This window comes from Trematomus bernacchii, unplaced genomic scaffold (genome assembly GCF_902827165.1).
Source record: "Trematomus bernacchii unplaced genomic scaffold, fTreBer1.1, whole genome shotgun sequence".
Taxonomy (NCBI): domain Eukaryota; kingdom Metazoa; phylum Chordata; class Actinopteri; order Perciformes; family Nototheniidae; genus Trematomus; species Trematomus bernacchii.
Window position 1 is genome coordinate 24,104,485 of NW_022987739.1, and position 25,543 is coordinate 24,130,027.

A 25,543-nucleotide genomic window follows, 5' to 3' on the forward strand; every position below is an offset into this window, starting at 1 on the left:
ATATATGAACAGGTTTGGTATCCAAACAGTAAGCTGGTTACAGCAGTAGATGGTAGCAGCAGAGCGTCATGGTGCAGGTGTCTCCTACAGCTCTTCATTCTGACACTCTGCAGACAGCTGCTGCTCAAAGTGAAAACATCATGTAAATGTGTAAGAAATAATGCAAATGACACCTGCATATTTCCATTTGATTTAAACTAATTTACAAATCATCAAGTACTGTCACTGTTTCTATATATCCCACAGACTGTATAGACATGTTTAAATATGAAGGATTGTTCACCTGTTAACTATGTATTTCTTATTTTTATATATATTTTGTATACTAATATAATTGTCACATACTGGTGTGGATAATCGTCATGTAAACTGCATACCATTATTTGTCCAGCTTTGATGTCTTTGCTAAGCTGTTAAACGGTGTGTGCTCACATGGTTGGCCAATAATACGGGTTCTGATTGTGAGGGTGCAGCCATAAAGAAAGTGGCATCTTGGGTCTGTATTTTTTACTCAGTATGGCCTTCATGTACATTTGAACTTTAAACCAAGTTGAGAGGTAATATAATCAGAACATATGATAAGTCATGAGAGATATCTGGCTTTAGTTTCCTTCTAAGGAAATGATAGTCAAGGTGCAATAAGACCATATGATCATCACATTTTATATGGCCCTGCCTCGCCTCTTACGTTTGCTTTGTCAGCAGTGTGACCATTTAAAACGGCGTGCTCCTTAGCATCTTATCATTTACAGCTCTAAGCAGAAGCTACACATCACTGCCTTTTTAGCAGCGAACACAACGCATCAAGACCAGAACCATCCTAACAATTACAGAACTACTGCGTTGAATAAACAGCTGAATGATGAGGTGAGAAGCTGCTTCTAAATTTAATTTCATTGTATGAGTAATTTAAGAATGCACAAACCCAAAACGGATTTATTTAATGTTTTATTGAGTCTGAGGGCAAAATATTAGCATTATGAATCATACTCGTCAACAACAAGATTTTAATTCCCTCCCTTCTTTCTTCGTTGACCTTCTTTTCTGTAATTCTTGTTATTTTTCTTTCAATGAGGTCAAAGTTCAAAGTTCAAAGTTCATATATTCTCATTCTACAACTCAGGGTTTGGGTTATGGTAAATGTAAGTTGTGGTGACGTTTTCCTACAAAAAAACAACAACAACTCTTTATCTGTGCTGTATGGAGGATGAGTTCAAGAGTCTCACAGCGAGGAGAGAAGCTCGTCTGTAGTTTGTTCTGATTATTCAGTATCGTTGCCAGATGGCAGCAGGATGAACACAATGTGGCTTCAATAGGTACTGTCTTTAAACATGTTGGGCTCCAACCAGTCTATTACATATATCACCGAGTGGTCTGTTGTTATATCACACATTAGGTTATAGCACACATTAGGGGATATAACAATAACCCAAATATTATGTGTTTCAATATTTGTTATTTCTATTCTCCATCAGTGCTGCCCAGAGTCAAACACTGGTGTCCAGACTGGAGGCCCTGCAGTGCCACTTCACCTGGGATCTTGACATCAGAACTGGCTTACTTAATCATCACAGGGACAACCTGGAGTACATTGGCACCAATGATGGAAACCCCTGGATGGGTCACATCTACAACCTGCGAGGGTTCATTCAGTACAAGCTGGGATCCAATGAAGAAGCCCAGAAGTTATTCAACAAGGCTACAGAGGCCTTCAGCCGGATAAGAAGCGCAGATGAGGGCCCCTGGTTAGTGGTGAACTACGGGAACCTGGCTTGGCTGCACCACCACCTGGGAGACCAAGCAGAGAGCGAGGCCAACCTGTCTAAGATCGACACCCTGAATAAAAAATACCCATCTCCATCCCAGGAGGAGCTCCACCCAGAGACCTACGCTGAAAATGCCTATGCGCTGATGACGGTCAGTAGAGGCAAAACACTTGTTGTAGATTACTTCCAGAGAGCCATCGAGATGCAGCCAGGCATACGAGAGTGGAACACTAGCCATGCCTTAGCTTTAATGTATGCTTCTAAGCACAGCAGCACAGGGCTGGAAGATGACATTTTGGAGAAAATGAGAATTGCCCAAGAACAGGATCCAGAGAACTTGTACTTTGCTGCTCACTACCTTGATCAACGTGCTCAGAGAGGAGAAAGAATAGAAGATGAAGCACGTGAGTTAGCCACAAAGGTTTTGAGAAGTCCTGTCAGTAGCTACAGTGGTTTAAAACCATTGCTATGGGTTTACACAAAGTATATATCTGTTGATGAGGCCATTGATTTGGCAGAGGAGGCTCTGAAGAACCATCCAGATGAGCGTGATCTGAAGAGATGTGTTACACTCTTCTACGATTTGAAGATCTATGGTGACAAGTACAGTCGTCCAAAGCAAGACATAATAGCCAGAGCAATCAGTCTCCATCAGGAGGTGATTGCTCTTTACCCTGATTCCTCACTTAGGAAGAAAATAAACCTTGCTAAGATATACGCACTGTCACATGATGGTCAGGCTAAAGCTGATGAGATATATCAGGAACTGCTAGAAAGGGATCTGGAACCTGCAGACAAACAAATGCTTTACAACAAGTATGCAAAACATTTATATTTCGAAAAACACAATATCAACATGTCAATACGATATCACATGAAGACAGCAGAGATACCGCACCAATCCTTCTTTCGTAAGGACAGCATTACATTTCTGGAGAAGATTAGAGACAGACGCAGGGACAGAATGTGCGGAGAAATAAGGGAGTTTCTGGCAAACCTGCAAGAGCCGTAGTGTTTTTAACAGCAATGATTTGAAATCCAGGAAAAATATATTGTATTAGCAAAAATAATCTGTACATCCTCATAAATTTGATAAGAAATAAGAAAAAAACATGTTTTTCTTCTATTGGTCGGGTAGTACACAAGGCAGCAACACCCATACTCTGAAAATGTTACATACATTTTCCTATATTGGTTTTAGACTTTCATCGTTAAAACTGACCTAAATGTGTTATATTTTGAACTGACTGATTTGCAGGTTTCAACTATGTTTTATACTTTAGTAGCAGACAAACGCTATTTAAAAATACAAATGAGCTCAGCACTGTTTTTAGGCTGTTTCTTAATTGTTAAATACAAAAACTATGAAATATACAGAATGTTTGCTAATAAACTATTTGTAAACTCAAACCTTGTAAGCTATAGCTAAACATTTGGATTCTTTTAAAAAAGCAAAAATGTAATCAAAATCAAATACTCTTTATTAAAAAAGTGTTTATTCATTAATTTTGCCTGTAACTTTAAATTATTACCAAGATTTGTGTTTTGGAATTAAAATGTTTAAACCATAGTATTGGTTAAAGGTGGGGTAGGTAAGTTTGAGAAACCGGCTCGAGATACACTTTTTGTTATATTCCATGGAATGCTCTTAACATCCAGATAGCAATGAATATATTAAGTGCTTTGACAAAAAATACATAAAAAAATGTCATCTGTGGAAGCCGTAATACTGTAAAAAGTACGACCAATCATTTTAGCCGGCCCGGCTAAAATAACTGGATGGCCTACCTGCCTGTCAGCCTTCCATCTGTGCACAAACTTATCTCGTGCCCTCATTGGTCATGTGCGCGTTCGTGTGTTGGAGGAGGGGCTCTATAAGGAAGTGGCAGATTCTCTCCGGTTGTGTATTTTCAAATTCTAGCGATCTCGAGCCGGTTTCTCAAACTTACCTACCCCACCTTTAATTGACTTGTTATTGAAAATGGTTGGAGCGATATGTAAATAATATATCATTATCAATATATATTTTTTTTTGATTTGTTCATGTACAAAACCCCTCATATGTCTTGCAAAATATAGCACTGCACTCATAAACACTTAACAAAACCAAACTTTTGCACCAAATGGCACACACTTCATTTATAGTACAATAGACTTTGTCGAACCAACTACACACCATTGTGTAACTCACAGTGGAATAATCCAGTAAATGAAATGTAGTATGGAATGGAAAAAATAACCATGAGAATAAGAAACCACGTTCATATCTTTGATGAAATATGGGAAGAATTAACGTATAAATGGTATATCCATTCTGTGTTATATCTAAGTGATTGGTAATACATTATTTTTCTATTTTAATTGTTGGATTGTTGTGTAGTTATTTAAGTGTTGATTTTGTTATGTATGCCCTGTAACCAAATAATTTCTTAAAATGCAAAAGTGCTACAGGATGTACCCTTGTACTCCAGATGACGCGTCGCCTGTCCTGTTGGCACATGAGTAATCTAGATCATTAAAGTAAGTAAGTAAGTTCATGCATAACAGAGGAACTGATAACCATGATTTTAAATCTGAGTAATCACCATCGACGTAAGGAAACATTTTGGTTTTCCATAGATGGATCATTCACGGAAAAGAGTTAGGCTGACTGTCAATACACCCATTTACTGTAGGATTAGGAAACAGCGAATGCATTCAAATATATTTGAACAATTTCAGTTTCAGTTCTCAGGAACTTGATTTTTTTTGAAAAACTGACCTTCCTAATGCATCCAAGAGGAATGTTTCACTTTGACAAAACCATAAACAAACACAACACAGATTCTCTCCCTGTTTAAACAAAATGAAAGCTGGAAACGTGAAGCCGAGGAAGAATGATGTCACACATCCTCTGCTTGAAGGAGCTAGTCTATAGGAACATGTCCACGTGCAAGTTCAAACTCTATAACAAAATAAAAGAGGTTCTAATTTAAGAAACAATTTTTATATACAGTATAGGCCTACACAACGTCATCTAGTAGGGTTTGGTCTATAAACGCTACCTGGAATTTGATTAAGGGCTAAACCAAATCAATGAGGTGACAAGTGGAAAACAACCGGGATTTATTACAAAAGCTTGGATTTTTTTTCAGTTCACCCAAATTAATTTACAATGGGAATTCTGAGTTCTAAACTCCAGCAGCGCATTGCCAGAGCGCTCGAAACATGGAGGGCAGGGCCGTGTCCCCTCTCAGACCTTTGGAATAGATGCAGTCATCTGAATGAACAGGCAGAGGGAAAGGATGACCCCCTGTGGTGAGCATGTGTGTGTACAATGTTTCTAATAAACTGATATTTCCTCGGACTCTGTTGTCTGCTGTTAAAAATCTTTATACATGAAATAAGACGTTGGTCTAGATTGAACTGGGTGTCAATTGGTAGGAATTTTGAATGCAGAAAAAAAGCAGAATCCTGGCTCTTCTTAATAAAGGTTTATTCCATCTTGTTTTAATTTGATTGTATTTGAATAGATAGGCTAGGACATAAAATGTACTCTACTAGTCCCAGAGCTGGATCGTAAGAAAGTACATTTACTCAAGTACTGCTTAAGAACAATTTTGAGATACTTATACTTTAGCTGAGTATTCTCAGTTTATGCCACTTCATACTTCTACTCCACTACATTTTAGAAGCCAATATAATATGTTTTACTCCACTACATTTATTTGACAGCTTTTAGTTAGTTACTAAGTTTGGGTTTAGATAATTAGCTTTTACACAATATGAAACAATGATTAAATACATGCTGACATACTGTATATATTTGGTTATAATATCCAGTAGGAGACAGTATATTAAGTTTACTATAACAATGTAAATGTCCCTGCCGTGGGACTAATACAGGATTTCTGATTTCTGATAAGGAGTACTTTTACTTTTGGTACTTTAAAGTATATTTTGATGCCGATACTTTTATACTTTTTATATTTTGAATGCAGGACTTTAACTTGTAACAAAGTACTTTTTAAATTGAGTATTGCCACAAATCTCTGTACATCATGAGCTCCGTTACATCTACAGTCTATACATCTGAGGATTTTTGCAATGCTTTCTTCTTCCACTAAACCCGGAGGGGCGCTGTAGGCAAATCAGACATCAATGTTCCGAAGCGCTGTTTCTGTGTGTGCAATAATACTTCCGGTTTACGATACATGGGCAATGCCTGTCTTCTTTGTCGATTTTATAAACCATTTAGGGAAACATTACACAATTATACTGTTTTGGACTATCTATTAAGCTGCAGCGGGTTCGCTGTAAGTGAAGCCAAACATGGATATCCCCAATTCCCCCGAAGGTGAGCAGAAACGTAACGCTGCTATGTATGAACGCTAGCTAGCACACATGCTACCTGGAGCTACGCTACTGCTATTAAACACAACACATTAGCTGCATTTAGCATCTAGCAACGCACGTAACACCAGCAGCTAATGGTGTTGTTACACATTGTAATGTGTGGGTCTTTAGCATTCATGTGGTGTTTAACATGTAAATCATAAATCTGCTTAAATTAGTATCACTTGTCAATATTGGTGAGAATAAGCATTGGTTAATGCCTCTTATGATTTTCTGAAAGCTTAATATCCAGTAAACAATTATTTAAAATATAGCTTACCTACACTTGACACAACTTTAGTATTCTTAAAGACTCCCAAATTGTGTTCCTACGGTCATTACAAACCTGGAAAAGTCATGGAAATTCAAAATGCAAATTCCAGGCCCTGGAAAAGTTATGGAAAACAATATTTTTCCCAAAGTTTTGGGAAAGTCATGGAAATGTAACTAAAGTTGCATCAAATATAATGTATATGTTATCTAATTGCCGAAATAGTAATACTATAATGATAATAAATACTGTATCGTATAGTAATGAAACGTAAAATGGCATTTAACTGTCGAGGTATTTTGCTGGTGAGAGATTTTAGTTGCTTTAGCGTGTAGAAGCTAGTAAGCTTATTTGATTTGTTTTAGATAGGCACAACATGTTTCAGACCTTATTTTCCTGTTCCATGTTAAAATAAACAATTTTCAGTGGTACCGCTGAGAAAGAGTAATTCTTTTGGTCATGGAAAATTAGGTAAAGGTCATGGAAAAGTCATTGAAAATCATTGGTGAAAAAGTGTATGAACCCTGTTTAAGTGACACATTGCCTTGTTATTAAACAAAATGAACAGAAAACCAAAAAATGGTCCACTTTAAGTACGTAGATGTTGCTTTTTCTCAGTGCGGAAAAGTAATGCAAACGGTATCGGGTTATGAACACAGACAAGGACTTCAGGAATCTACTGAATTGGAAACGGTCATATTTTTTTTATTTTGCAGTGGATGGGATGGTTATTTCATTCAGATTTACATTGATGGCTTTGAGGATTCTGTAAACACCTTTAAAACGGCTAACGTTTTGTAAAAAATAGTTGTTTTCATTCAAAGATTCCTGGATATTTATCTAGTAAAAAGGCTTGTTTTATAACTGTAATATAATGATGACAAGGCACGTGCTGTCAGGATAAATGTTCTAAACGTGTAGTAAAGCACACGTTATGATAAGTTCTTCCTGTCTGTTGCTTAGCATTTTAAGACATTTCACCAAGTTCTGACTCTTTACTTATTTTCTTTTTTTCTTTTGCAGATCAAGAACTGAAAAATGTAATAGACAAGCTGGCCCAGTTTGTCGCTCGTAATGGGCCAGAGTTTGAGAAGATGACAATGGAGAAACAGAAGGACAACCCCAAGTTCTCCTTCCTCTTTGGGGGAGACTACTTCAGCTACTACAAGTGCAAGCTTGCAATCGAGCATCAGCAGCGTATGTAGTTAATGGAAAAGTCCACAGTCACGTATCTGTCTGTATAATGTTGGAATGTTTGGTTAATTTAGTGTTCTAGATACTAAGTATTTTCAATTGAAATGAAAATGCAATTATTTTTCTAAATAATTGATTCTATAGATGTTTTTTACCAAGTTCCACCCAGACCAGTGCAAAAACAACATCCTCTACTTGCATTGCATTGCAAAGAAGGGTGTTAGTTGTGGTTCATTTTGTATTTTACAATTACCACAGGTTTTTAAAGGGGCCCTATTATGCTTTTTGGGGGGTTTCCCTTTCCTGTAGTGCAGTTGGTTTTTGTGCATGTAAATGGTCTGCAAAGGCTTAAATCACAAAGTTCCCTCACGCCACACACTATCCCCCCCGACTGAAACACCTCCATTGGACTCCGTTGTTTACTTCCCAAACATAGTGACATCACTATGTAACATTCACGCTTCCATTGGCTAGCACTCTAACACACTGTACGTGAGAGGGTGAAAAGAGGTGCTGCAGCAGAGGCAGTAATAAAGCGCATTTTGAACATTAAAGCATGTTAACATGTCAAAGTAAAGGCACACAATTAAATGATGAAACCTGAAAATGAACCTAATAGGGCCCCTTAAAAAAAAAAATGTGGTTACCAAACCATCTCTACCACCCGCAGCTGATGGTGATTCAACTTGGGACCAGCCTCTTCATATTTTGCATGTTTTACATTAAACTGAGGTGAAATGGGTGGAAAAAGCCACACACACCAGTTCTTGTCCTACATATACTTCGAAACACGCAACAATACTCCAAGGGAAGGGAAAATGCTCCCTTGGTCAAAGTCAGAAATCCACAGATTAATAATGAATGTTAGATAGCGTTGATGATTGATGATAATACTACAGCACAGGGTTGTGCAGGGTGGCATGGAGTTATTCTGTCAGTAATGTAATAACACTGAAATGAATTAAAGTTTGCTTTCTCCACTTAGATCCCTCTACCCACGATGGGGAGGAATATACATCTGAAGGTATTTATTTGGAACCAGATGTGCCAGACAAATACAGAGTTCTATTCGGAAAGTGACATTTTTATTTTTATTTTGCACATTTCTGCTGGACATGATCATATTGATGCTTGAAAGTTTATTAGGTTTGTTTTCCGTTTCATTTATGTTCTTGATTCGTGTTTTTCCTTTTTAATTTGTGCTGTTTGTTTTAAAGTTTGACTGAATATGTGTCAGATATGTTTCATTGATGGTGCTCATCAAAATGTGCTTCCTCCTTCATTTTGAAGCTGGTATGATAAGACAAACAGAAGTAGGCCTAGTGATCCAACATTTCTGTTCTTTGTTTACAAACCTTGGTGAATCTGATTTTCTTTATCATTTTTGGAGGTTCTAACCATACTCTATATACACAAGCTGCTAACGTGTTTTCTTTTCAGCATTTTCTTTCTTCGTTTTAAATACTTGTTTTCTGTAAACAAGCCAGCCAATCTTTGCCTGTTGTGTGTTTTTTTGACTCTTTCTCTGCAGGGCATCTCCATCTCTCCAGCAGCAACCCTTCCAGCCTCAACCCCAAAATCAAAGAATTACCAACACTGAGACTTCACATTTTCATATTCCCTGCCTTTTTATTTATTATTGCAGATATGTACCAAGGCTCCAAAGACGTGGTTGATATCCTTCCTCCACCAATGGCAATGATTGCCCCGCTTCCGAATCCTCCACCTGCTGCACCTTCAATGGAGGACCTAACCCAACAGAGCCAATGGAATCTGCAGCAGCAGGAGCAGCATATGCACACACTCAGACAGGTAACAGCAAGAAAGTCATTGATGGATAAGAAGCCAAATAAGCGATATTAACGTGGTAAGATAAATAATTAAAGTGAGTTATTTAGGTTACATCTTTCAGTGTAATGTCTGTTCTAAATGTTCCAAGTGGTGGAAGAAGTATTCCGCTATTTTACTTTAGTATACGTAATAATACTGCAGTGTAGAAATGCTCTGTTGCAAGTACAAATGTGTCATTAAAATGCAACTTAATTATAATTACCAAAATGTTAGCATCAATACTCAAATTACCAAAGCTAAAATAACTGATTTTGCAGAATGGCATTTTTTGGAATATAAATATTATATAACAGATTTATAATAAGTGATCCATTAATGTGTCTGTCATCTTAAAGAGACCCTTTTATGCTTGTGGGGGTTTTGCCTCCTGTTGTGTGTTGTATAGGTTCTTGTGCATGTAATGTAAATGGTCAGAGGGAGGGTCCCTCTCACTCTCTTCCTATATATATATATATATATATACACAAAAAATGTGTTAAGTAAAAAGTAAGATATCTACTTCCAAATTGTAGTGTAGTACTAACAGTATAAAATGAAGTATAAAGTAGCATAAGATTGAAATACTCAAGTTAAGTACCTGAACAATGTATTTAACTACAGTACTTAGGTAAAAGTTATTTTCGCCCACTGGTCTTCCCTGACAAGAATTTGCATCTTCTGTTTTGTTTCCTTCCTGTTACACTTAATGAGAACAGAAAAGGAAAAATGGTTAATAGCATTTTTGTAATGTCTTCTCAATGTAGGAACAAGTGACTGCAGCCATTGCTCTGGCTATGGAGCAGCAGACCCAGAAACTGCTGCTTGAAACCCAGTTGGACATCACAGAGTTTGACAACCTGCTGCAGCCCATCATAGACACCTGCACCAAAGACGCCATCTCTGTAAGCCTGTCAAGTAGAGATTTTATTTTTAGATATGCTTATGTTCGTAGATTCCTAAATTCATTTTAAAACGGATGTACATGTGTCCTTTTTTCTGTCAGGGTGGTAAAAACTGGATGTTCAACAACGCCAAGACTCCGCAGCACTGTGAACTGATGACATCACATCTCCGCAACCGCATCACTGCCGATGGAGCGCATTTTGAGCTCTGCCTGCATCTCATCTATTTAACCAATGACGTTCTCCATCACTGGTACACAAACCCAAATACCTAAATCAACACATGTCTCACTTTACTACTACACTTAGGGAGTGTAATATAGCTACAATAAGCCTATAATTAACAATGTGTAAAACCACTTACATTTTCATTTATGTCTATGATTCCACTGTACACACGTATTGAACAAGCATTCATTTTGAGTTATAGCAACCAATTGATGATTAATTACCATGTGAATTTGAATTCAGTTTTTTTAATGTAATGTTTTAATTGAATAGACTGTATAATGAATCGCATTGAACAAAAGTGAAAATAAACATCTGTTCCAGGCCAGCCTTGGTTACATTTTGAACAAATCTTACATTTAAAAGGGGTAAAAGAGCATTATAACAGATTAGATGAGCGGTTAGTGTTAAGCAGCTTTCAGTGTATTTCATCTGTAACATGTTTAAATGTGTTCTCACAGCCAGCGGAAGCAGCAGAAGGATTTGTTGGCAGCGCTGCAGAAAGTCGTGGTTCCCATCTACTGCACCAGCTTTCTGGCTGTAGAGGAAGACAAGCAGCAGAAGATCACCAGGGTAAACATCAAGCACATGGACAGCTTTGTGTCCATTTTTAACAATTAGGAACCTTAACAGATTGCAGGAGTTTTTTTATTATTGGCAGTACAATTATGGAACACTAATCAACACCTTCATGATTAAAAATAATACTTGCAAAAAATGTAATTGAATTAATAATATTCTGTCCAGTTTTTAGTTCAAGGCAGTTTAAATGTAGGGCTTGCTTTTGTTAGTTAATGTTGTAGTGGTATGTCAGTTGTGTATGTCTTGATTTTGATCGTACAATGTAAACCAACTTCTATTATATAAATAGCTAATTATACAGCGTTTGTAAACAAAAAAAGGCTCAGCACTTCCTGCCTGTAATGCTATTTATTCATTGAATCTATACCTCTTTTTGGTATATATTATTAACCCTGAACTTATTTTTTTTTTTGTATTCCCATTCTGCTCCATTCAAGTTGTTGCAGCTGTGGGAAAAGAACGGGTACTTTAACGATGAGACCATCCAGATGCTCCAGAATCCTACACTGGGCCTCGGCCAATACCAAGTGAGTGGAATAAGATTTAAGGCTCTTCTCTATTGCCTGTGCAAAGCCAGAAATGGGAGAAACTCTGTTATAGTTGTATTATCCTCAGGCTCATTTATTTTGTTACTGTTTTGTTTTGTTGTTTTGCACCTGGAGATTTAGCTTTCCTGGAAAATAAAAGCACTAGTGTGTTTTTTTTTTAATTGAATGATACTCCTGTGATAGTGGTTAATCTCAATCCCTTGCCCTCTCTCAGGCGTCTCTGATCACAGAGTATGCTGCGGTGGTGCAGCCGATCCAGCTGGCCTTCCAACAGCAGATCCAGGCTTTAAAGGCCCAACATGAAGAGTTTGTTTCCAGCCTAAAGCAGCAGCACCAGCAGCAGCCACAGCCCTCGTCTGTAGCACAGCTAGGAACCCCGGCTGAGCCTGAAAAGACCCTGCCTATGACCACAAAAGCTGGTGAGAAGACACACAATGATACATGACGACAGACTGATTGTTTAGATAAGTAGAAATACTAGAATTCGCTCACATAAGAATGGGGGATTATAAGAACATTTCGGAATTTTTTTATGTAATTTGCTATATTTAAAGAAAAATATTCAATGTATGGACTTTTTTTTAATCTTGTCTTGTTACGTTTTGCTGTATACGTTTAAGACCTGCTCCAGTACATGTGTGTTCGTGCTGTAATGTGTTGCTGTGTGTTTTTTGTGAAGGGGATGTGAAGCCGCCCATTTCGGGTCCTCCACAAGGGGACTTTGATGGGGCTCCATCCAGGCCACAGGACCCCAGCAACCCAAGTGGACCCTCAGATATCTCCTCGAACAAGGCTGGGTGGTATGATCCCCAACACATGGGACCCTGGAACCCCAACCAGCCGGTAAATATGTGTATTTGTGTGTGTGTTAGTGTGTGCATTTGCTGATTATAGGGAACAAAAAGGTAAAAAAACTGAAAGTTCATGAGTTCAGAGACGTGAGTGTGTGCTGTGCTAGTCTCCAGGGTTAGACCCTTGACTGATGGTTCGGCTCATCAATGTTTAGTGGGAAGCCCCAGCCCCGCAGATGTGTGATTTAAGGCAGTACTGTGGGATATATTTTGTTGTGTGTATGGGATATATTAACAACCCTAAGCATTGAAAGCATATATGCTCAGAAACGCATACGTTAACTGTTCATCCGTGGAGTGTTCTCATTATGGGAATCCTTGCACCTGTTAAGTTAGGAAGGGAGTTGGCAGATAAAGATAGCATGGTCAGAACACCATTAAAAATGATCTAGGCCGAAATATCAAACAAAGTATGATTGAATAGGGGAATTCAGGATGGTGGAAGAAAGGTGTCTATGTGATAGAGAAAGTCAAGGTCTAGAAGGAGGGCCTGAGAGCCTCCTAGTGTCCTGAGACCTGAGACCCTCCTACGCATAAAAAAAAAGGCATAACAACTGATTAGAATAAAAGAAGCCTGAAAATTGTGAAGGCAGTCACTCCATGGAACGACTCGTGTTTGCTGTACTCTGCTGAATCTTCAGTAAACTCTATTCTATTGGAACTCTTTTGACTCTGTTGATTTTTTGGAAAGTTAAATAAGTGTTAACATAGTGTTGTGAAGATCTCTAAGACATCCGGCCCAACTTCAGAGGTTTTTCCAGTACTCATGCTATTTCTGACTCTTCTGTGCTTCACCAGCCTCCTTTCGACCCAAACCAGCCCCCCCCTCCCTGCCCGCCCTGGAACAGCCACGAGGGGATGTGGAACGAGCAAAGGAACCAAGAAAACTGGAGCGGAGGTCCTCCCAGAGAAGGAGGCCCCTGGAGCGGGCCAGGTGGGTCTGACCAAGGCCCTCCGTCTTGGAACTCATATGACCAGCAGCCACCATGGGGGAACCAGCCTGACCAGCCTCCATGGGGCCAAAGGGAGCCCCCTTTTCCTCCACGCATGCAGGTTTGTGGTAGATGATCATTGGCTTTGCATTTATTTATTTAACCTGATTTCATTTGTATTTGCCTCAAAGACATGGTTTTGTTGCTGATTGATGATTGTATCTCGTTGCCCAATTTTTACAGCGACCTCCCCATTTCAGAGGGCCTTTCCCTCCACACCAGCAACCACCTCCTTTCAACCAGCCCCCACCTCCACACAGTTTCGGACGCTTTCCGCCGCGCTTCATGCAGGACGACTTTCCCCCCAGACACCACTATGACAGGCCGCCGTACACCCCCCACCGCTTTGACTACGCTCAGGGAGAATTTCCCGGAGGTGAGTTATAAGGCACAAAGTTATTGATCGGGAATTTCACTTAAAGGGGACCTATCATGCAAAATGCACTTTTTGATGTATTTTATACATAAATATGTGTCCCCGGTGTGTCAGGGAACTCACGCAGTGTCAGAAAATAATACCCTCTCTCTTTTCCTCCATTCCCAAATCTCTAAAAAACGGGGGTACAACGGCGTCATATCGGAAATGTGGACCCACGGCACTATCAGAAAATTGCTATCAGAAACAATGCCTGGCGTGTTTTGGAAGTAATATGGTCTTTGTTTACATTAGCAAGCATCGCTAACACTCAGAGCTAACCTGTACTGGAGAGAGCATGTGTAAAAAAGCAGGAAATAATAAAAGGAACTCACCTTGTGGTAAAACCCGCAAGAGAAAAAGCATTTGAACTCCACACTGTTTCAAAAATAATCCTTGATGTGGTTTGGAACAGGATGGTGTTTAATCACGGCAGAATTTAACTGAGTATCTGCCGGTAGAATTCTGAGCAGGCATTAGCTCCCCCTCCTTTTTGTTTGTTTTTTCAAGCTAAGGACCCAGATCAGCCATTCTCTAATGGCGCATTTCCACTGCAGGGCCTCGCACGGCTTAGTACGGTATAGTTAGGCCTTGGTAGGCCAGGCTCACTTTATGCTGCGTTTCCATTACAGTTTAGGAACTGGGGTAGTAACTATAGTAACGCAGTGTAGGCGGAGCCGTGACGTCATCTTCAATGCGAAACACAAAACCAACATCAGCCGTTAGCTGTTAGCCCTCAGAGCTCACAGCTCCGCCTTAAAATCTGTGGAAGAGGAAGAGAGCCGGTTAGCATTAGCTGTTAGCATCTCCTGGGCAACACAGTCCTGAAGTCAAAGCTAATGTTAATGATGCAAGCTTTTGTTGAGTTGAATTATGATGCATTCATGCTTTTAATAAGTAAATGAAGTATTGGACAAAGGCTAATTAAACTGTTATCATGGTGTGTTAACATTTTATTTTGTACAATGTCGTTTTTCAGGAAATACATAACGTTTTTTTAATGTTTTTTGAAATGTCTGGTATTGTGACGCTCTGACACTTTTCTTTTTCCCTGTTGTAGAGATGCCAGGTCCTCCTCCCCACCACCATCAAAATCAGAGGCTCCCTCCACCAGGCATGGGGCCAGAACATCCTCCCTGGGGTGGAAGCCAGCACCAGGACTTTGGCCCACCCCCACACGGCTTCAACGGCCATTCCCCACACGTACGTCATCGGCAACATCCAGTGCAGGACGACCCCAGTCTGGTGCCTAACGTCCCCTACTTTGACCTGCCTGCTGGTCTCATGGCTCCTCTGGTCAAAGTAAGCCACCTGATTCTTCTTTAAGGACAAGAGCATGACATCAAGTAAGAGTGTTGTTGTTGCTAGAAGACAGCCATGTGATTGAATACTACCACAGGAGACTGAAGAAGTCCTTTACAAAACTCTTTTTAAGAGATCTTAGGAAACAGACAGAGTGGGTAGACGTAAATGAAAAACAATAATAATGGGAAAGGCCAATCACTTGCATTTCTTTTGACCATTGTCGTGGATCCGATATCTTAAACACTCACAACATAACAAAATAGAAACACATTAAAACACAGACACAGAAGTGGTTGAAGTTAAAATATTATATTGTTTTACAACAGTATAAGAGACAGATTACCCTTGCATGACATGAGCAGAGAACATGTCTACAGAAGGAGAGAATATTACAGTATTTATACACCTTTTGAACATGAGTGGAACTACACCATTGGAAATTATGGCGCATTTCCACTGCAGGGCCTCGCACGGCTTAGTACGGTATAGTTAGGCCTTGGTAGGCCAGGCTCACTTTATGCTGCGTTTCCATTACGGACCGTCCACACAGCAGCGTTAAAAAATCTTGAAACGCTTCTGCCCATTCACTTTGAATGGGGTGACGTCACTTTCCCTCACTTTTCGCCGAACTGCATTGTGGGCAGGCGAGCGGAGATTTTCAGGATTTTCAGGATTTTCAGGATTCAAAGTTGAGCAATGTTCAACTTTTGAGGCTGAGGTGGAAGCGTCAGCCAATCAAATCCCGTGTACGCAAATCTGACAGTTCAAGCTCTAGCCAATCAAACCGCGTGTATGCTGGGAGAGACATACCGCAGGTCATTTCCTCATATTCCAAAAAATGGAGGAGAAATTAGCGGTAGGGAATCACCCGGTGCTTTATGACCAGTCCCTATTTACCTACCGGGATATAAACCGGAGGAGCCAGGCATGGAGGGAGGTGGCAGAGACAGTGGTATGTTTTCGCCTGTTTGGGGAGTTTATATCCAGTTTACTTCAAACTTTTTTGCTTCGTATGTCGGGGGCGGGAGATTCATGTGATTGGTTGTTGGTGCCTTGCTCGCAAAAAATCCCCAAGCTTCAGATACGCCCACCTCCAAGATTTTTTTAACGCTGCTGTGTGGACGGTCCGTTACAGTTTAGTAACTGGGGCAGTAACTATAGTAACGCAGTGTAGGCAGAGCCGTGACGTCATCTTCAATGCGAAACACAAAACCAACATCAGCCGTTAGCTGTTAGCACTCAGAGCTCACAGCTCCTCATATCTGCTCAGAAACTAGACAAAAGTTAAACAAGTACAAACCACAGACTGTCTGTGTCATGGCGAATACAGTCGCTGGTTTATTTATGTCTGTATAGGCCGTTGTGAGTGTGGACGGTCGGAGCATATACAACGTTAGCTTAGCCAATCTCCATTCAGAAAACACACATTTTAAAAGGTTTTTCGCCTGCCGTCTGTCTGCAGACTTGTCAAAGCATTAATTCATGGTTTCTACTAACCGGTATCAGTATGTTGTTACTTCGGCATCATTTTGAAACGTGTATTACAATTAAATCACGGTCAAATATGTTCATTTTGTTGTAGTTGTAGCCCCCTTGCCAGCGATTCTCTCACTAGTTTAGCATACTCAGCCCGGTTGTTGGCCCGGAAAGAACCACGATTTTGGAGGGCCAGAAAAATTGTGAAAAAGTACCCGTTGGCCGGAACTACCCCCAGTGGAAACGCAACCAAAAACGGGCTGGGTTTGGCACGGCACGCTTAAACCGTGCTACGCGCTGCAGTGGAAATGCGCCATAACACAATGATATGTAAACACAACAATGTACCTTTTGACATAGTGTGATCATCTACACATGACATTGCATGGGGAGACTTTGTGTACCATCAGTATACAGTGCATCCGGAAAGTATTCATACCCCTTAACTTTGTTCACATTTTGTTATGTTACAGCCTTATTTCAAAATGGAAATAATATCTCAATATTCCACACATAATACCCCATAATGACAAAGTGAAAACGTTTTTAAAGATTTTTTTTGCAAACGTGTTAAAAATAATCAAATAAAATGTCACATGTACATAAGTATTCACACCCTTTGCTATGACACTGAAATTTGAGCTCAAGTGCATCCCGTTTCCACTGATCATCCTTGAAATGTTTCTATAACTTGACTGGAGTCCACCTGTGGTTGATTGGACATGACTTGGAAAGGAACACACCTGTCTATATGAGGTCCCACAGTTGACAGTGCATATCAGAGCACAAACCAAGTCATGAGGTCCAGGGAATTGACTGTAGACCTCAAAGACAGGATTGTATCAAGGCACAGATCTGGGGAAGGTTATAGAAAAATGTCTGCAGCATTGAACGTCCCAACAAGCACAGTGTTTGGTTTCCATCATTTGGAAATGGAAGATGTTTGAAACCACCAGGGCTCTTCCTAGAGCTGGCTGCCCAAACCAAACTGAACATCGGGGGAGAAGGGCCTTAGTCAGAGAGGTGACCAAGAACCTGATGGTCACTCTGACAGAGCTTCAGTGTTCCTCTGTGGAGATGGGAGAACCTTCCAGAAGGACAACCATCTGTGCAGCACTCCACCAATCAGGCCTTTATGGTAGAGTGGCCAGAAGGAAGCCACTCCTCAGCAAAAGGCACATAAAAGCCCACATGGAGCACCTAGAGGACTCTCAGACCACGAGAAAAACAAATTGTCTGGTCTGATGAAACCAACATTTATCTCTTTGGCCTGAATGCCAAGCATCATGTATGGAGGAAACCAGACCTGGCCAATAGCATCCTTACAGTGAAGCATGGTGGTGGCAGCATCATGCTGTGGGGATGTTTTTCAGCGGCAGGAACTGGGAGACTAGTCAGGATCAAGGGAAAGATGAATGCAGCAATGTACAGGGAGATCCTTGATGAAAATCTGCTCCAGAGCGCTCTGGACCTCAGACTGGGGCGAAGGTTCACCTTTCAACAGGACAACGACCCTAAGCACACAGCCAAGAGTGGCTTCGGGACAAGTCTGTGAATGTCCTTGAGTGGCCCAGCCAGAGCCCAGATTTGAACCAGATTGAATATCTCTGGAGAGATCTGAAAATGGCTGTGCACCGACGCTCCCCATCCAAGCTGATGGAGCTTGAGACGATCTGCAAAGAAGAATGGGAGAAACTGCCCAAAGATAGGTGTGCCAAGCGTGTAGCATCATACTCAAGAAGACTTGAGGCTGCCAAAGGTGCTTCAACAAAGTATTGAGTTAAGGGTGTGAATACTTATGTTTATGTGATATTTGAGTGTTTTATTTTTAATTCATTTGCAAAAATTATTTTAAAACTGTTTTCACTTTGTCATTATGGGGTATTGTGTCTCGAATGTTGAGAAACAAATTAATTTAATCAATTTTGAAATATGGCTGTAACATAACAAAAGGGGTATGAATACTTTCCGGATGCACTGTAGTTGGCCCCTTCTCAGAAAACTAAAGGATAAACTTATGGCATGACTTATACCCCTTTCACACCGGCGCTTTTCCAGCTCCTGCTGGGAGCTAGAGCCTGAAAAGCGCCGGTTTTTCCTGTTCACACCGCAGCGGCGGCGCGTCATAGCTCCGGAATGCGGTTCACTTCCAGCTCCAAAAAATTGTCGGTCCAGAGGCAAGAGCTTTGGAGCTATGACGCGGCGTCGCTTACGTCTCTTACGTCGAGGCGTGCAGGAAACCTTACTTTGACCATCCGTTCGCTGTTATTGATCATTGTGGAGATACATGGGCTATACAGGTTGTCATGTCCGACTATCAGAAGTAGAATCATAATGAAAAATACGCCGGTAAAATGTGCCTATAGAAAACGGCTTAGCAAGTAGTCAGTTTAGCTTCGGTTGCTATGCTAACATCACCCATGTTATACCAGAGAAACTTTCATAACAGCGTTGTGATGCCAAACAGCGTCAATTCAGACTGACACACATTCACTTAAGGGGAACTGGGGATATGTATCAGCTGCTTGTGTGACAGTCAGACAGTGAATACTTTAGAGCCGTGTGAGCTAACCCGGAGCTAATGGGAGAATACACCCGTGGAAGAGCAGCCAGCACTGCAGCGGTCGGTAAATGCCGCTGAAACACATTAATAAACAATGAACCACGGCACTCTGGAGAAAAGTATAAGGTTGGAGAAGTCGTTATTTAATTTAATCTGGCTTCGTATGATTAAAAGCAACACGATCATCGACCCGACGCAGTCCCCGGCCCGTTGTTGTTGTGGGAGAAAATCAGCGACGTAAACTGTGACGTCATGACGCAGCAGCGGCAGCTCTGGGCAGTGTGAACAGAGCGGGAGCTGAAAAGGGAAACGGGAGCTGAACCAGAAAAGCTCTCGCGAGGAGCTAGAAAGTGAAAAGCGCCGGTGTGAAAGCCGCATTACAGCACTTTATTATGTCTATGATTCCAATAACACCATCCTTTTAATGTCTTTTGATCAGCTTGAGGACTCTGATTATAAACCCCTGGATCCTAAAGACATCCGGCTGCCCCCTCCCATGCCACCTAGCGATCGCCTGCTTGCTGCTGTGGAAGCTTTCTACAGCCCTCCATCCCATGATCGGCCTCGGAACAGGTACAAACACACCTCAATCAACTCAGATATTAGCCAAACATTGTAACGTACCAAATGGTCCGTGCCTTTGAGTGGCTGTTAGGATGAGGAACAGATGCAAGCACTTTTCTGTAATTTCTGTAAGTTTCACTCTCGGTGCATAGGGTGTCCACATAAAAAGAGTGTTAAAATGCAGCTGATTTATTCTATCACAAGCAACATTTTTCATTGAAATGTTTAACAAGTGGTGTTCAATGGTGTTTTTTTTGTGTGACAGATCTTGTTCAACAAATTATGTTGTTATCAATTATGCCCACTCAGATTAAGGCTTTTTTTCAGTTCTGTGTTTATATTTAAGGATTAAAAAAAAAAAAAGGTTTCGCATGAACAATGTATACGTTTTGCTATGGAGCACCCTGAAATCCTCAAGTTAGTTTCACTGCTAGCTTCTGATAGCCATCGCTGTAGTCAAAGGTCATATTCTACAGCTGACTGTTTCTCTGTCCTACAGTGAAGGCTGGGAGCAGAATGGCTTGTACGAGTTCTTCAGGGCCAAGATGAGAGCCAAGAGGAAAAAGGGACACGAGAAACGCAACAGGTGAGTTCCTCTTCATTTGGAATTTTCTGGCTTTGTGGTTGACAAAGACACAAAATGTGTATCCTGTGGAAAATGCCCTTCCTTGGGTCCTCAGCAATGCACCTGCCATGACATTTGCATCTCCTACTAATGCTAGAGTAAAGGCGTCATTTGGGTGCCAAAGCTAACACAAACATCAACAGAGAGCGAGCTCTACCAAGAATGCGGCAGTGGCTCAGTCAGTAGGGGCTGGGAGCCGTCGGGTCGCTGGTTCAAGTCCCTGAACATACTTAAAATATGGAGTGTGGACTGCTACTTGGAGAGATCCCAGTTGACCTTGAGCAAGGCCACTGGACAATCAACATGTTGGTGACGTTATGACAATTAAAGATTCCAGAAGGCATCCATGTCCGGTAGGGAACATGTCACTGTTGGTGAATTAAGAGACACACCTAACCCACCTGTTTATGATGTTTATTTTAACCCCCTACCCTCTATGGCTCACTTCCTTTCAGTGTTCAGGGAGATAGCCGCTCCAGGAGTCCGTCCCACAGCAGAGGCAGATCTTCATCGCGCTCCAGCTCCCGCTCCTCTAAGTCGTCCAGATCACGGTCCCGCTCGTCTGGGTCCCACTCTCAGAGCCGCTCCCGCTCCTACTCACGCTCCAGGTCTGCAACTACACCCCCTCACACGGATATTTGTCTGTTGATGTGTAAATATGTGTACACGACAAGGGGCTTTTCTCACTGTTGGCTAGAAAGTAAAGCAAGCATTTGTTGGACATGGTTTTTTTAAATATTTCTGTCTATTTTTCTTATGAGTGTGCCTCTGCCTACCTCTCTTCAGGTCCAGGAGCAGATCCAGGTCATCCCGTAGTCGCTCTCGCTCCAGATCCAGATCCCGTTCACATTCACCCTCCAAGACACGCCATGGCCCCAAAACCCAGAGCGATTCCCCTCCGTAAGTCCCCTTTCCTGTTCTTTCAGTACATCTTTTTTTAAAAGACCCCTGTTATGCTTACTGCATTAAAGATGGCTTTCTCTCCTTCTCTTAACAGCTCCACATCAGTGGTGGCGGGCGCTCCCTCCAAACTGCCTGCAGATAGCAGGCTAGGGGAAGAGAACAAGGGCCATCAGCTGCTGATGAAGATGGGTATGCTCTTGCTTTTATTTCCTAATGAACAAGAATAATACAGGTGCTTGAAGGTTTATTAAATCCTGAAAGGTACAGGATGTTTAAGGGTTAAAGGAAACCATACCTTCTACTGATTTCTAGCTGTTCTCCTTTTGTTCTGCTGCAGGCTGGAGTGGTTCAGGTGGATTGGGGGCCAAAGAGCAGGGCATCCAGGACCCCATCAAAGGAGGGGACATCAGGGATAAGTGGGACCAGTATAAAGGTGTCGGGGTGTCACTGGACGACCCTTACGAGAACTATCGCAGGAACAAGAGCTACAACTTTGTTGCGCGAATGAAGGCGCGAGAAGAAGGTACCAAGACTTTACCTTTTTTTTAATAAAAGGTACAAATTACAATAGGAGATGCTTAAATAAAACACACCGCTGTTCCCCTTAGATAAATATAAGATCAATCTTTTTTAAATATGGATTTGTTTGGTAAGGATGGTGTTTTCAAAAACTATGCATAAAAAAAGAAAAAGGGCAAATTATATGTTCAAATCTTACTTAATATAATGTTTAAAGGGGGTTTTCTCTTTCCTGTAGTGTGTTATAAAGGTTTTAGTGCATGTAAATGGTCTGCAAAGGCTTAAATCCCAAAGTGAGGGAGTTTCTCTTTCACACACACCTCCCCTGCGCTCCAACACTTGCAGTCGAATAGTCCAAAAACCAGCTCCTAAGTTCTAACCCTATCGTCTATTCCTTGACCTCTGAGTGAAACGTCATGGGGTTAAGGGATAGTGGATAGGAGAATTCAAAAGGACTTAGGAGAAGAGACTGCGGTACTTTAGAGAATCCGACTGCACTTTCACTATCCGACGTGTTTATGATGCGCCAGCGGAGGTCATAAATGTGCGCCTGCTGCTGTGGGGAAACTATGGAAACTACAGTTTTCTATACAGCGGACTACAACATGGATGTTTAATAAGAACGAGGGACTACTGTAAACTCATCTAGAGACTCTGCACCGTGCTCTGATGCTGTTGTTTTATGCTTTATGAACGGGGACAACAGAGAAACATATTCTTCATGACCAAAGTTGGAATTGAAATAAAAAAGGAAAGTGAAACTTATGCTCGTCACCCTCTCCCTCCGGTCCACATTAATACAAATGATCCCAATACGTATGATTGTATGAAAAGATCTTAAAATCAATACAAATGTATTTATTATAACCGTTAGTCCTTAACATCTATCACTGTGTATATCACCATTCAAACATCTTTTAAAAGTTGAACAAACCCCACACAGCTCAGTAAAGACTGTGAAATGTTGACTTTATTTGATCATTTCAGTAAAAACTAACGTTCATATTTCTCTTTTTGATTATAATACTGATGAACGTGCAAAACAAAGCACTTTGGCAACTTACCACATACGTTTTAAAAAGCTTAATAAGCACCGTAACTTTCATGATATAATTTCTCGTTCATAATCGGTTGTTTCCGTGAACGGCCGAATGTTGTGTGACGGCAAATGCTGCGGCTGCAAGGCATTGTGGGGCAGCACTTTCTCCTCTCCTTTCGTAAAGGAAGGTCCAGTGGTTCCTAAGCTAAAGGAGGTTATAAAGGAAGTTTGAAACCTCCTTTCCTATCTGCCACTGAGGGACTTCCGGGTCATTTCACTCCATGAGGAAGGTTCCTAAGCTAAACTGACAATTTGACCGCAACCATAGTACATGATAAGCTAAGGGGCGGGACATCTCTAAGCGGTTGACCAATCACAAGTGCCGGCCAGCTAACCAATCAGAGCAGACTGGGCTCAGGTTTCAGACAGAGGGTGAAAAGAGGTGCTGCAGCACAGGCAGTAAGAGAAAAATAAAGAGCTTTATGAACATTAAAGCATGGAAACATGTCACAGTAGAGGCACTAAATACAAATATGAACCTGAAAATGATCATAATATGTCCTCTTTAATCGAGCAAGAATTGGTTCAAATTATTGGATTATGCTTTTTGAATCAATGTACTTTTTATGAAACACAATTAGATTACTGTGCTCTTTGGATTACAGTCATAAATATTCTCTTTCTTTTTTTGATTCAGTCAATCGGGAAACTCCGGAGGCCCCTCCAACAGAATGATTTCATCAAACATCGTCAGACATCTCCTCATCTTCCTCGTCAACACCTCCACCAAGGATCTAATGTTTCACTGCAGTTTTCAATCCAGAGTCAGTCAGAATAGTCAAATCATGGCTCTCTCCTCAGAGGGACGATACAAAGTGCCACCACTCTTAGGAAGCCTGAAAAGGAGGACAAAGCCGTTTGGTTCACAGTAAAAAGCGTGGGTTAATTTGAATTACAGTCGATTAAAAAAGATGGTTTGTAGCATCAGTGTTGTAACAGTCTCTAAAAGGAGCAGCAGACCTCCTTCATTTTGTAATAACAACTGCTCAGGCAGTCTCAGTGGGATAGCTTCAGAAAAGCATAGGACACATGGTTAAACCTTGATAATATAAGCAATATTAATATTAAGGCAGTGATTTTCAAAGTGTCAACTGTTATTGAAATAAATATTCCAAGTAATTTGTATTTGGATTCTATTGTTTTCATCCCTTTCCCTGCATTTTCTTATGGGTCAGTTAACTCACATTTAGAATATATAAAAATACAATAAAATGCTTTGTATTATTTTAATACAATTTTGAAAATAACAGCTCTTTTAGACATAATTCCCGACTGACTTATCCACAGATCTTACGACTGTATACATAGGCCTCTTTAAAACTGCTCACTGTGGGTGGGGTCAGAATTCTCACTGCTAGATACCTCAAAACTTCTTCAAACTAAAATGTATAAAAGTAAATATAGCTAGCGCGAAATAAAAACTATGGTGACTTTTCAATCTTTTTGGCTCTTCAATGCTGTTATTGTGATACTTTCTTGTGTAAAACATGCTTTGGAGTTGTAAGTCTGTCCCTTTTTCGTAGTTCTAAAACAAACCCCACATCACAAATCCCTGAATATGTAATCTGTTGTATTTTCTACTCCACAAACACTGTAAAGACATAACCTTAATAAATAGTACTATGACTACAAATGTGCCTTCGCGTTCTTAAATATTTATAAAAAATGCATCAATGACATTCATAGGATAAGAAAAGTCTTACTCTTAATGGGAGAAGCCCATTGCTGACAGAAAAATATTACAAAGAGTTTGACTCAGTTACGTTAAAGTCTCAATGTTTGACTTAAATATTCAAAAGTGCTGTAGTATACTTATTTCATTAAGTATTTCATAATTCAGACGGCTCCCACTTCTTCTCCATAAATCACCAGGGCCTTTGTTCATGTCACTCTTGAGAACATTTTTTGTACTTTTAAGAATTGTAAACTATTAACATTACAAATAAAGCAAAGCATTATTAGAGCTTATATAGACATAATGAATAGTATCTAAACCTACAGCGTGTCATCTTCACCCATCTATTTAATTTGTAACAATAACAATCTGTATCCTTATTTTTACAAACAAAGCTTTATGATATGATCATTTATTAATAATTAAATGCAAGCACATTTCCTCACGTCAGATATGATATAAACAAATGCATCTGCAACAGTCAGCTTCCACCATTACTCCACCTAGTGGATCATTAAACCATTACATGTGATACCAGGGGTGGACTGGCCACCTGTGTGTTCTGGGGAAGCACAGCATTTTATATAGATTTTTTTCCTTTAATTTAACATCAACATTTGTGTTTGACACTGAGATGCGGCTAATGCTAATGCCAGGTAAAGATATTTTACATAATAGTATGGGATTATATTTCACCTCACATAGGGGGCCGTACACACACGCGTTGTCCACCGGCACTATGCAGAAAAAAGTAACTTTTTCAATTTGGAAAAGGCTATGATCCAGTAGCTATGATAAAGAGTTAATTACTACAATAAATACCAGTAAACACTACACACCTGCATGGCATGGCACCATTGT

The 25,543-nt window shown here is 40.5% G+C and overlaps 2 protein-coding genes and 1 pseudogene across 3 annotated transcripts; all 3 read left to right on the top strand.

The window, feature by feature from the left end:
* The window catches only part of LOC117495161, a 527,883-nt pseudogene extending 525,110 nt beyond the window's left edge, over positions 1–2,773 (top strand).
* On the top strand, positions 810–2,910 carry LOC117495791 (interferon-induced protein with tetratricopeptide repeats 1-like). Its single transcript, XM_034147319.1, has 2 exons — positions 810–867; positions 1,476–2,910. The coding sequence occupies exons 1-2, from the start codon at positions 860–862 to the stop codon at positions 2,776–2,778; spliced, it is 1,311 nt and encodes a 436-aa protein (XP_034003210.1). The 5' UTR covers positions 810–859; the 3' UTR covers positions 2,779–2,910.
* Positions 2,911–5,942: 3,032 nt separating this feature from the next.
* cherp (calcium homeostasis endoplasmic reticulum protein) lies at positions 5,943–24,636 on the top strand. 2 transcript variants are annotated; one of them, XM_034147584.1, is made up of 20 exons: positions 5,943–6,102; positions 7,435–7,608; positions 8,591–8,677; positions 9,251–9,417; positions 10,200–10,337; positions 10,439–10,590; positions 11,027–11,138; positions 11,585–11,674; positions 11,910–12,114; positions 12,375–12,538; positions 13,345–13,599; positions 13,722–13,914; positions 15,014–15,255; positions 19,737–19,870; positions 20,361–20,447; positions 20,942–21,094; positions 21,273–21,386; positions 21,484–21,578; positions 21,727–21,912; positions 23,645–24,636. In XM_034147584.1, the coding sequence occupies exons 1-20, from the start codon at positions 6,078–6,080 to the stop codon at positions 23,680–23,682; spliced, it is 2,811 nt and encodes a 936-aa protein (XP_034003475.1). In that variant the 5' UTR covers positions 5,943–6,077; the 3' UTR covers positions 23,683–24,636. The 2 variants fall into 2 exon arrangements, with proteins under 2 accessions (XP_034003475.1, XP_034003476.1); XM_034147585.1 differs by having other exon boundaries at positions 8,591–8,629.
* Positions 24,637–25,543: the final 907 nt, after the last annotated feature.